Source organism: Ammospiza nelsoni, chromosome 1, assembly GCF_027579445.1.
Source record: "Ammospiza nelsoni isolate bAmmNel1 chromosome 1, bAmmNel1.pri, whole genome shotgun sequence".
Lineage (NCBI taxonomy): Eukaryota > Metazoa > Chordata > Aves > Passeriformes > Passerellidae > Ammospiza > Ammospiza nelsoni.
Window position 1 is genome coordinate 102,363,015 of NC_080633.1, and position 13,409 is coordinate 102,376,423.

The following is a 13,409-nucleotide window of genomic DNA, read 5'->3' on the forward strand; positions in this document are numbered from 1 at the left end:
AAGTGGAGAGGGATACGGATTTACAAACTAATTTAATCCATATTTCTAACAAAGATAAGAACTTGTCTTGGGACTAGAACATGCCAGACTGATTATCAAGGGATCTATGACATACAACGCAGATTAACCAGGGTTTTTTCAGGACCTACTGAAAAAAACAACTGTCAAGATTTCTTTTGGTAGATCTGAGAATGTATTTTGAGTTGCCATCTAGCTTTCAAGCAGATCAGGCAATTATTGCCTCCATTTGTTTACACAGACAGCTATGGAGTTTCCCTGCTCTAGAAATGTCAACTTCTTGAGGGGATTCATCATCTGAAGAATTCCTCTCTTTTGGGAAAATAATGTCAATCCCCACAGTAAATGAGATCAGAAGTAGGAGGTTTTCTATGACTATGCCCTTCTAAAACAGAAGGAACATATCACTAATTACTAAGTGACTATAACTACACACACATCTCCTTAAGTGCTACCACAGCCACCCCATCATTTTAATGAATCTACACAGTAATTGTAACACAGAGCTGCACTATAGGTTTCTTTTCCTGTCTTAAAAAAAAAAAAAAAGCAAGCACTTGCCTTACAAAATCTCCAGTAAGTTTTAATGTTACAAAACATCAATAAATTATGGACATGTGGAATCTCATACCACAAGACATTTCATCTCTATAAAATTACAACATTTTCTGCTGGAGAAGAAAACAAGCAAGACACATCCACATATTCTACCACAGACTCCTCATGTTTGTACAAACCACATTTATTTTTGTCACTATGCCATTTTAAAAGTTGAAGGCAGGAATTCTGACCAAGAAAGGAGGGATGGTCACTGCCAAATACTTTGGGTTGAACTCTCCAGAGCCCTGGCAGCACATCCTGGCAAGAACTACTCCAGGGCAAGGTACCCACTCCTGCTGGGCTGAGTGTCAACACAAATCAGAGAGAACTGGAGCGTCTATTTGTGCTTGGTTTTCAAATGTTCAACTCACTTGGATGGCATGAAAGCAAATTCACTCTCAAAAGCCTTCATTCATGCACTTCTCTGAGTGCTTATGGAGATGTGGGCCTAAAAGCAGCCGAACTTGCAGCGGGTAATTTGAGATGTTTGACTTTTAGACAGAAACTTGTGTACTGGAGTAGTGATGCTCTGCTGGTTACTGTCAGCAGAGGTGGTTCTGCTCCGCGGCGGTGTTTGTGCCAACTTGGTGGGCACACTTTGCCGGGAAGCTCGCTCGGTGCCGGGCAGCGAGGGGCAGGCGCAGCCAAAGTGCCGAGCTAAGCACATTGCTGCTCCAGATGTGAAACGCACGCGCGACTTTGCCAAAAAAGCGAAAGGGGAAAAAAAAAAAAAGGGAATGGCAAAAAAGGACGTTCCTGTAAGGAGTCGAGTCAAAGAAGCGCTGCTGAATAAAGGCAGGCAAGGAACTAAACAAAGCACCGAGCAGCACATCGGTGAGCCGGGAGCGAGCCCCTCGACACAGCGTCCCGGGGCGGGCAGCGCCGCCGCTTCTCTCCGGGCGGCTCCCACCGCTGGAACGGGGCTCGGCACGGTCACCGCCGCCTGTGACGAGCCCCCAGGGTGGGCAGCAAAGCCCCCTAGGCCTCCCGGTACCTTCGGGGCTCTGGCACCAAAGGGAGACCTCGGCGGGGCCGGGGCCGCCGCGGGATGGCTCAGTGCCGGCAGCCGCGCCGCCGGGGAGCGCTGGGGGAGACCCCGAAAGAGAGCCGCTCTCCGCCTCCCCCTACGCCCTTCTCCCTTTTACAAAGTTGAGAAACAAGACAAAAACAACCAGCCCCAAAGCCTCCCCCCGCCCCGTGCGCGGCTGCCAAGTTTCGGCGTGCAGGAATTTTCTGCGGCCGAGCCCCCCTGCCCCGCCCGGACCTCCAGACACGGCTCCCCCCGGGAAGCGGGACAGCCGGGCCGGGAGCGGGACAGCCGGGCCGGGAGCGGGACAGCCAAGGTGGGAGCGGGACAGCCGGGCCGGGAACGGGACAGCCGGGCCGGGAGCGGGACAGCCGGGCCGGGAACGGGACAGCCGGGCCGGGAACGGGACAGCCGGGCTGGGAGCGGGACAGCCAAGGTGGGAGCGGGACAGCCGGGCCGGGAACGGGACAGCCGGGCTGGGAGCGGGACAGCCAAGGTGGGAGCGGGACAGCCGGGCTGGGAGCGCCCCCCGGCTTAGCGAGCAGCCCAGCTCCCACAGCCCCCACCTGCGAGGCGAGAGAGGAGGCAAAGAAAGGGGGAAGCGACCCGCCGGCCGCCCTTACTCACTCCAAGCAGACAGACTTTCAGCTCGCGTATCGCCATCATCTGCCCGGGGCCCGGCCGCTCCGCATCCCCGGCGCTCCGCACTGCCCCGCCGAGGCGGCCCAGCCCCGCCGGGGCCGCCCCCGCCGCCGGTCACATGCGCCCGGCCCCGCCTCGCTGCTGCCCCCCGCTCCCAGCCCATCCCGTCCCATCCCGTCCCGTCCCGTCCCATCCCATCCCATCCCATCCCATCCCATCCCATCCCATCCCATCCCATCCCATCCCATCCCATCCCATCCCATCCCATCCCATCCCATCCCATCCCATCCCAGCCCAGCCCAGCCCATCCCAGCCCAGCGCCGCCGGAGCCGCTCCGGGGCTGCCACCGCGCACTGGGCTGAGCCTGGTGAGCGGCGACAGCACGGAATGGTTAGAGATGAAAGGGAGCTCTGGAGATCATCTGGTCCAACCCTCCTGCCAAGGCTGGATCGATCACCCGGAGCAGGTTACACAGGAGCCCATCCAGGCGGGGTTTGAATGTCTCCAGGGAGACGTGGAGGTCCAGCGCTCTGCCACCCTCAGTGGGAAGTTCTTCCTCATGCAGAGGTGAAACTTCTTGCTTTTCAGTTTATGTCTATTGCTCCTCATCCTCACTGGGAACGACTGACACCATCCTCTTGGCACCCACCTTGAGATACTTACAGGTATTAATGAGATCCCCTTCGGTCTTTTCTGAGGCCCAGAGTCTCTCTTCATAAGAGAGATGCTCCAGACCCCTAATAATCTTTGTGTCCCTTCGCTGGACCCCCTCCTGGAGCTCCTTGTCTTTCTTGTACTGCCGGGTAAATATTTGCTGTTGTGAGAAAAACAGTCTGTGAGAGACGGCATCCTGCAGGGGGCTGTGCATATGCTTAGTCCTACACACCATGTGCTAGGCTAGGCACGGGATGGGGACTGCGTGAACCATCTGAATCCATCTCCTTTTTCTTTTCTTTTTTTTTTTTTTATAAGCTTTTCCTACTATGTGCAGAAATAATTGAAAATAGTAACTCCATTTTTTACCCAATCCTGCTAATACACACCCAATTTGTATTAAAACAGTCAATCTCAGGTTAGTAGTAGGTTGCAGCCCACACATCACATACCAAATTTAAGTTAAACTCATCAGCTTAGGGCTGGTCCTCTGAAATCAATGAAGAATAACTACTCTGCTCTTGGTATGCAAGGTTCTAGAATTTATGGTGGATTGCACACAAAAACCCCAGGAAGGCAGAAGAGCATCATCCATCAGATATTTTAAATCAGAGCCTCTCTGTTCTGCTTACAGTTTTATTTTGGCTTCTTTTTTTTTTTTTTTTTTTTTTTTTTTCCTGCACTAATTTATCAAGTAAAATTGCTAAAGGGAATTGAAGAAAATCTTGATTAGTCATTGTGAGATTACTGCCAGGTCATTAGATGCTTCCTGGCAATAAACTGTTGTGGAATTCATTATAACACTAATTAGTTCCACACGGACCCCTACACTCACACCAATAGGCTGGATGGAGATGTTTGCCCACTTCCAGAATCCCAAATCCTAGGCCAAGGAGATGCCTGGGGCACAGCAGTTGTTATCTCTATGGAGGAAAACACGAATTATTGCTAGCAGAGTATTCACAGGCTGTCAGGAGAGAGATTATCAAAAGAGAGAGATCAAAGAGGGGCTCATCACAGAGATGTTTTTGATTTAATTAAGCTCTTTTTTTTTTAGGAGAATTTAGCAGAGAAACAAAACACCGCAGTTTTTTTTAGACAACTAGTAAAGAATATTGCAAAGATTCTGGCTGCTCAGTGCCTTTCCACAAGAATGCATTATACACTAAAGTATTTCCATAAGCACATAGATACACTCCCTGATGTGGAAAAACTACAGTTCACACTCAGGACATTCAGTTTAAAGCAGCTTCTAATTAGTTTTCCAAATTTCAGCCAGTAATTGGTTCTACAAATTGACAGGAGATATAAATTTTTAAGGTTTTACACCATCCCACTGCATTCTTTTACAAAGTGTTGTGGTTCAGGATCACCTTTCCATAGATTCTTTTGGGGGTTTTGTGATGTTTTTAAAAATTTCTGTCTCTTTCATGTATGCTATTAGTCATTTATCCCTTTCCTTTGGTCCAGATTTTGTAATTCTTGAAGTCTGGGATTTTTTTCATTACTGTGTATGTGAAACATTATGCCACCTGAATTAATTTCAGCAAGACTCACTGGAATTACATTTTCATAGAATCATACAATGGCTTATGTTGGAATGGCCCTGAAAGATCATCCAGTCCCAAGCCCCACTGCCATGGGCAGGCACACCTGTCCATTTTTCAGACAGTAATACATCTCACTGACTTCAAAACCATATTACTACATGTCCACTGGCTGTCTTGACTCAGTATCACCAAAATACGAAGCAGTGCCTGAGATATTTTCCCGGGAAAGCAAGTCAGATTCCCATCTTTCATCCTACCTGGGGAAATTTCTCAAATACACACTGGTGTAGTGTGAGCTCTCACTAAAAGAAGTTACAGCCCAGACCCCAAAAGTTTCTTGTTGAATAGAACAAATAACTAATTAGCTACTTAGAAACAAGCAAACTGTTTAAAACAGTAGCACAAAGAAGACCCAGTGGAAGTTGTTCAGTCTGAAACAGCAGAAGAGAGGTTGTTAAGGGCAACTTTATTGTACAGTCAAAAAATCTAAAGAGCCAAACTAAAATTAACAACCAGAGGAAAAAGTAACATATAGTACTTGTTTAAACAAAGAGCCTATGAACAACAAAAACAACAAAAAAGGTATCCCCAAAAGTTTTGAGTCTCCCCAAAATTAGGGAGATAAGAAGAGAGAAAAACAACAAATGTGTTCTGGTATTTAAAAAAGCTACTGATGCTCATTCTTCCAGGAACTGGCATAATCCTTGTGTTTGTCTGCATGCAAGACGCTGTGGTCAGGAAAACATTTTTGCAGAATTGGTCATGTTGCAATGTTTTCAAATGTCTTATTAAAAATAAAGGAAAACAAATCTTTGCATCCCAGAAGCTTTCTTTCTTTTTTTTTTTTTTTTCCTTCCTTTTGTAGCATTTTATTCAATGAATAATTGTAAGTTTTGAAGTTTCGAAGCAATGGTGTACCTCACTTCTTTCTAACCAACTGTATTTTGGTTTTGGGAAGTACAAAGCCAAGTGGCTTTGGTTTTCAGCAGCCTTCCTCTGGAGCTTTCAAGTCATGGCATGGTGTCCTCCAGTGGTCTGGAGCAGTGGCAGCTGGGGCTGCTGATGCCCTTCTCTTTGCCCCTGCTCACCGTGTCTGCCCCAGTGTGGCTCATGCTGGTAGATTAGTCCCATGTTTAAAAGTTTTCTATGACCTCAGTCTCCTCTTCTCTAGAAGTGGTGTAATGGTATTTAGAAAGCCTTTATTGGCAGGAAACTGGATGCTTTTGAGGTTCTGGCAGTGTTTGTAAGCTTATGAGGGCATCTACACTTCCTCCTCCTGCTTGCTTTCTCTGTGAGTGATGTAGGTAGAGAAAGATCCATCCAAGAGCCTGATGTGTACCCAGATCCTGAAACTGCTGTTGTCTGTCCCAAACACTGATGAGTTACTTCCTTTCTCCCATGTTACTTCCCCTCTCAATTTCTTGGCAAGCATCTTTCTCACACAAAAATATTATCCTCCCCTTCACTGGCGAATTCAATCCAGACCCTCCTACTGTGGGCTGCCATCCCAGCTCTTATTCCTAAGGCAGGGAACAGGAGGGAAGTTAACTCCCTGCTGCCCCGGAACAAATGCCTCCGCATCCTTTGGATGACACAAACTTGCAGCACAGTGATCACTGCCACCACAGAAATCTTTCTGGTGCTTGCCCAAGAAACTGCCAAAATCTCTTAAAAGGAAAGCAGCTGCTGCTGAGCAAGCTGTTCCTTGAGTGGGAGGAGCAGCTTCCAGCTCCTAGATCCCATGCAAAATCCAGTGGTTATGAAATGGCTAAAATTCTGGGAGATGCTATTTTTGTTTGTTTGTTTACTTGAGCTAAGTAAATATTTACTTAATCAAAGTTTGCTTACTTAAACAAAGGCTAGAAAAGGATTGCCCTGGAAAAGCATCATGAGAGTCCTGAGACATGAAAAACAGAGAAGTACCTGGGATGATTCTGATGTCAGCTACACAAGTCTTAAGCCACTGCAATTTTTAATTTTTTTTTAGTTTGAGAAGGTTTATTCCACTTCATTGCACATGCAAAAAGTGAATTAGGTTCTTTATAACCCACTGGTTCCAGCAATAATGCCTGGGGACTATGTAAGCTGGCTGCTACTTCATTTTGTTGTAGTGTTGCTTCATGTTTTAACGTCTTCTGTTTATGGGAGTTGGATGGTCCAGTCACTCCCTTCTGAAGAGAAAAATCTGCTGGAAAAGCTTAGAGGGGAGTAAACCTCTGCAAGATGCTACTTGCAGCTTGACTGCCAAGAACTTTGAAAAGCACCATTATTGCTGTTGAGCAAAACCTGGGAATTGTTTGCGTGAGGCTTTATCAGCATGATTCTTGTTGGACCTTGCAAGAGATGCACTGTTCCTAAAGTGTTTGGGAAACATTTTGACATCTCTGGTATTAGAGATGTATGTTTGTCAAGAGGGTCAAGATTACTCTCCTTATTCACTGCTAATCCCCAAGGCAATCTCCTATCAAAGGAGTGAAAAATTATGCAAGACTTCTCATTCTTTGCAAATGATGTCCCATAGCCTCAAGCTGGTGATAGTGCAACTTTTCTCCGCTGTTAGATGGGGAAAGAATTTTAAAAAAAGCTTTTTGCTTACATCAGAAAAACAGGAGCTATGTTACAACTTGAGAATACTGCAAATACCATAGTGAATTAAGCACCAAGAAGGGACAAGAACTAGCTAAAGTAAAATATTGGCTCAATTAAAGAAGAGACCTAAATTAGCTTCAGATGGATTTAGCCTGGAAGCTAGGATTAGGGCTTTCTAAGTCTTTGAAAAGCTCAGTCGGACAATAAATGAAAAGTAAACTAATTTAAAGGTACAGCCTTATACAGGTAAAAAGAAGCTTCTGAGATGTCCTGGAAAGCAGAAGTCAAGACTCAGTGATCCAACATATTATTTGTCCATATTGCTAAGTAAATTGGCCAGTGGGCTGGGTTTGACTGGGGTAGAGTTAATTTTCTTCCCATTGGCTGGGGTGGGGCTGTGTTTTGGACTTGTGCTGAACACAAATTAATAGGGTTGGTAATACAGACATGTTTTTGTTATTGCTGAGCAGGGCTTACACAGATCCAAGGCCTTTTCTGGCTCTTCACACTGCCTTGCTGGGGAGGAGGCTGGGAGCACGTGGGAAACTGGGGGGAGACACAGCTGGGGAAGCTGACACTGACTGGCCAAAGGAATGCTTATTTGAAATCATGCTCCGTTTATAAAGTGTGGGGATAAGGAAGAAGGGGAGGACATTTGGAGTGATGGAGATTCTCTTCCCAAGCCACTACCATGTGTAATGGGGCCCTGCTCTCCTGGAGGTGGTTGAACACCTCCTGCCCATGGGAACCTGTGAATTTATTTTTTGCTTCACTTGTGTGCACAGCTTTTGCTTTGCCTATTACATGGTCTTTATGGGAACTCATGAGTTTTCCAGCTTTTACCCTTCTGATTCTCTCCTCGGTCCCACTGGTGGGGCAGAGAGTGAGTGGATGCCTGGGGCTTGGTTGCTGGCTGTGGTTAAACCATGACAGCAAGTGAACACCAACTGTTGAGGTTGGACATCAGGTCACAAAGGAATCAAGTTTGAGCTCTTTCTGCTGAGATTGAAATCATCTATGTGATTTTATGTATATGATTTTATTTTTTGTCCAGCAAAATCAATCCTGTTGCTGCATCCTGTAAATTCCTTATACTGTATGAATTCATACAGTCAGTTCTTGATGAAAGCCCTGTACCTTATTATCAAACTCATTTTCCACATGAGCCTCATGAAAACACTAATGTGAGCCCACAAGGCTGCTGAATCCTTTGTCATGTATCATCCCATACAAAACCATGCCTGAGCATGCAGGTGTTTGCAGAGTAAACACCAAGCCAAACAAAATGCTATTGTGATTTCCTGTACCAAGGCACAGTTCAAAACAGGGGGCACTGACTGGGGGATATTCAAAGTTGCAGTTTTGTCATTTCTGTAGTTCTTGTAACATGCTCTGTTTTGCAGGTCCTCATTTTGGGCAGTTTTGGGAACACTTTGTGAAGACAGCATGACAATTGTCCTGAGTGAGCCCCTGGAGATGACAAGAACTGTCTCAGTTTACTTTTGGTGGTGCTGGCATTGGTTTGCTCGGTTCCTTTCATGCTTCTGGCATAGGTGACACGTGGTACTTGCTGCTTGAAAAGGCAATGTGAAGATCAGCTTTTCCCAACTATCAGTTATCTGGTTGGAGTGATAACTGGAGATCTCTACTTCAAAATTCAGGCAGTCTTTGCAGCAGGTCAGTGATACCTTCTTGCCTTCCAGCTCACTGCAGGAGCAGCCCAGCGAGGTTCTCATAAATTACAACTGGATTTACTGAATAGACATGCTGTTTCCTTCTAGCAGTATATTCCACAGTACACCATTCTCATATAGAGTGGTGCAGTATCTGGTTTACCACCATTAGCTTTGTGTGAGGTGAAGGAGCCTGTGTTTACTACCAAATGAAAGGAGAGCATACACAATTCTCCTTTTAATTAAGCTTCGCCTTATAAACTATGAAAAGGGTTTTATATCAAGGCCAAATATTGTCAAGCAAGCAGGCTTCTATTGTGCACACTGCCAAGGAGAGATAACAGCTCTCTTATACTTCAGAAATTTGTCCTGCCAAGGGAGCATCAGGTTTGTCTAAAACATACCCAGCGTGTGCTGCCAGCCAGAGAAGGTTTGAACTTCACATTGATTCTTCTCATTAAATCTGCAGGCAGTGAATGTACATTGATGGGTGCTTCCTCTGGTTACAGAAGACCCAAACAAGGACCTTCCAAACAAGGCCCAAATGAAAAATTTTGAATGAGAATGCATCTATCTATCCTGACCTTACAGTAGTTTAGGCGGTGAGAAGGGTGTCTGAAGCCAACTTGTGGTGTCACTCCTACCTTTTTGTCTGCATCAGTGGAACTGGGTGCTCATCAGGAACAATCATGAGGCAACTGCAAAGGAGAAATTAAAATCCAATTGTAAGCCAGGTGGTGACAGAGGAGACATGTCTTAGTCTTACATACTAAAGTTCATTCCTTTCTTTAGATTTAACAGTGAGAGGGATCTTTGCACTCCTGAAAGAAAACAGGAAAACAATATGAGAAAGGAATCATTTTGATGATGAGAAAGAAATTCTCATCAATCCAAAAAATCTACAGCATAAAAGATAGAGTTCCTTTTTTTTCTTTTGTTTTGTTTCTGCTATGAATAACAGTTTTGTATGTTGAAATGAGCTTAAGTCTGAGCATGGACTCTGTGACCTCTCCTCTTCCCACCACTAGTCTAAACAGCCCTGAAATGCAAAGGATTTTTGATGCAAATTCAAAATTCCCTTTTTGAGTCTATGTCATCTATGAGGATAAATTAACCCTTAAAGAAATCTGCAGTTTTGCAAAGTTTTGACCACATAATTTATAATTATTACTGGTAATGATGCCAGCCCCTTTTCATTTCAGGACAACTCTTTGCTTAATGTTTATTTCAATTTCCTTGTACAGCAGCAGTAGTACTGCCTGTTTATGGACCTCAGACTCTGGCTCCAGCACAGACAATCTCAGTTTGTTCAAACCTAAAAATAAATAAGAAGTTAGTGTGCTTTGTTTTGTAGATTTTTTAAGATATATATTATTAAAATATTTTACAAGGGGGAAAAGAATGCATTACTTGATCAATAGCTTTAATTTTCTAATGAGGAGTAATAATATAGTAATCTCTTCAAATAAGCAATAATTTGTCAGGACCTTAACTGCACCAAGAGGTGCTGATTACCCTGACATAACTAATAGCTAAGAAACTATCTTGAGAAGCAGAAACTGGAAATATGCACAATGTAGACTGTTTTATCAGTCCAGCTATTTTACTCTCCTTCTCAATCAGTTCTTGTGGTTTCTTTAAAGATGATGGGCGCATTAGCTCCAGAAATCCTGCAGTACACTAGGAGGCTTTAAGTGCTATTTTTAGGGCAATTAAATGCAAAAGAAAAGTTCTATACTAGGTCTGCACTCTAGGGGTCTGCAGACTTATCTTCATCACACATAGATCATGGAATCATACCTCTCAATTTCACAGTTAGAAAAGTTTTAAGAATAGATGAGAATAAAATATAATAGAATAGTAAGTTGTGAAGGTATAGCTTAAAGAGGACTAGCACTAGTTATCTTCAGCAAAGGAATCAGCAAAGTGAAGGCCTATCTGCAGAACAACCTTAAAGAGAAGCTACCATGGTCATAATCTTTCTTATGATATCAGAAGGGTATTTTCTTATCAAAATGGATAAGAAAATAAATCTGATGCTCTGGCAGAGACAAAATATCATTTCACCAAAACCCAAAAAGAGTCAGAAATCTTATTTTCATGTTAGAACATATTAAAAAATTCTAACTAAATCTTCAAGCCTTGGATGAAGTAAGTTTAAGCTAGTAGTGCCAAGTAATTCCTTTCAATAAAAGAGGTGGCTGGAATGGCGATGTGGTCCTTGGCTCCTTGATCCAGGTGTTCCTGCAGTCATTAGCAAGGGAAGAGCCTAGCTTGTGAGCAATTTGGATTTATGTGAGCCACTGTTGTTGACTTAACTTCTGGGCATGTGACTTGACTGTAATTCCTCTTCTAAACTAGCTCAGATGATCTGCATCTTGGTGGGAATATCCCTTTGGCTTTGGCTTCTACATAGAGAATGGGAGCACTTGGGCATCTGGGTGACTTAGGTCATAGCAATTTCCAGTAGCCTGAAAAGTAAGGAAATCAGACCACTAGAAATAACAAAGGATCTGGGAAGCTGGATCCCAAATTATTTGCAAAGAGGATGAGGAAAAATGGAACTACTGTCTGGCTTTATCCTGCAGGAAGGGAAGGTTAACAATACTGTGGGAGTTCAAAGATTTCCAGCCAGATGCAGAGCTGCCTGGGCGTGTTATCCCACAACACCAGAAAGTCCATAATGCCTTATTTATTCCATCACAGGAACAAGGACATGAAGATGTCTTTGAGGAGGACACCTATGGCACACCTATTTTTTTGGGCTTGTCACCCAAAAAAAAAATAAGCTCACACTGAGGGATGATTGATTGATTTACCTAGTCCAAGGGAAGAAGTATGATAGACAAATAATCAGGCTCAATGTACATATGCTGTGTTAGTGACATATCAGGAGTGAAATGTGGAAGAAAAAAGGATGCAGAGATTTTTGAAGATAAGATTACCTAAATCCTGCCTTAAAGCAAGACATGCAGCTCCCTGCTCTTATCTTCATGAAGAATCTGTCTGCAGATCAAAGAAACAAAATCACGCTACAGCTTCTTTTTTTCAAGATAAGCCAATTTTTCACTGCTTCTCCTCTAACTTGCGCTGGCATGCTGTACACTGCTTGCTTTTGTGTTTGCTTATCAAAAGGTATCATAAGATAATTAACGCATATAAGCCAGAGCTTTCCAGGAGAAATGATTTTTCTTTTATTCTCAAGCTCTTAATATCCCGAAGTTTTGTTCTATTACTGTTCTGAGAACTTTACAGATTAATTTTTCATGGGTAGCTGAAGGACACCACAGCAAGTGGAGCCTTCTATTTAATCTGTTTCTCACTGGGGCAAATTACAAACCAAAATCTTCCCTGTGTATTTAATCTAATATAAATCTTAACATTTAATTGAGGGAAAGGATGTAATACATTCTTTGAAGCTAATCCATTAACCTATAGGTTAATAGCATTCATACCCTTAAAAAAATCACAGTTGATAGGAAATTCTGAGAACTAAATAACATCTTTGGTATATTAGTTCCCTATTCACAGGTCTTGCAAAACAGCAGACTACTTTTCAAAGGAGAAGGTGGAAAGCCCTCTGAGAACATTGTGTCTGCGCTGATTCGTGCACCCAATCCTTTCCAGCGCTAGGGGCAGACCGAGAGCCCTTTTGGCTCCTGCTAGGAGGAGGGTTCACCTCGTCCCCTTCTGTCCGTGAGTCCTGCAAGCTCCTTCTCCTCCTTCCTTCCTCTTCAAACAGGGCATCCACAGCCTTCTTTTCGCTAGTTTCACTTTTATTTCAGTAACAGTCCCACCTCACAAATGCATGAATTTCGCCAAGGGAGCAGTAAGGACTAGGCATGGCCAGGCTAACCAGGTGGTAGTGCCCTCTGAGAGCATCTGAGCGGACAAAGCAGGGATAAAGGCAGAATGCTCTGTTCCTACTGTTTAGCAAACAGTATATGACAAAAAAAGATGTAATTCTTGATCAGGGGTCAAAGAAGAATCAAACATAATGTATTTAAACAGATGTTTCATAAATGTAACAGCTTGATTTTTAATAATGGAACTCAGGAGAGGATTATCCCTCCTTCCAGTATGAAGTCCTCTAAGCAGGGCTCAGTTTCTCAGTGTTAGAGCTCCTTGTTCTCAGTACGAGTGGCTTAGTCTCACAAACAAAATCAGCACTGTGGTTTTCAAAATACTGCCTGGAAGGAGATGCAAACAGGAAGAGTGCAGAGAGGGTGAGGTACATGCATGCAAATGTACAATCACAGCATACCCAGCTCAGTATGCTTATGGATGCCAAATTAACAGCAAAATTGCATTTAAATAAAAATGTTGCGGCCACTCTGTTAGGGAACAGATTGAATTTTCTTCTGTATTGCAACTGAAGACAGTGTCCCTTTAAATCAATGTTATTTTTATTAATTTTAATACTTTTCCTGTCTTTTACATCCAACAAGTCTGACTGTAGTCTCATTGCCAGTGGAATATCTGAGGGTGAGTGCTGCAGCTTTTTTGGTTTTTACTTTCATATTTTCAAAGGGCGGGGGGGTTCACTGGAATAAATGGCAGTTGGAAATATACTGAGGTTCTCATGGGCTAAATCCATCTTCATTCAGAAAGAAGATTTCCTGTATGCTGTGCTTGACGAACATATTACACTAAATC

At 43.8% G+C, this 13,409-nt stretch overlaps 1 protein-coding gene across 1 annotated transcript in view; it reads right to left on the reverse strand.

The window, feature by feature from the left end:
• RAB31 (RAB31, member RAS oncogene family) overlaps positions 1-2,412 on the reverse strand; it is a 62,434-nt gene extending 60,022 nt beyond the window's left edge. Inside the window, exon 1 of the mRNA XM_059469382.1 lies at positions 2,273-2,412. Within this exon, the coding sequence (XP_059325365.1) occupies positions 2,273-2,311 (39 nt within the window). The 5' untranslated portion in view covers positions 2,312-2,412. The remainder of the gene's footprint in view (positions 1-2,272) is intronic.
• Between the last annotated feature and the right edge of the window lie 10,997 nt (positions 2,413-13,409).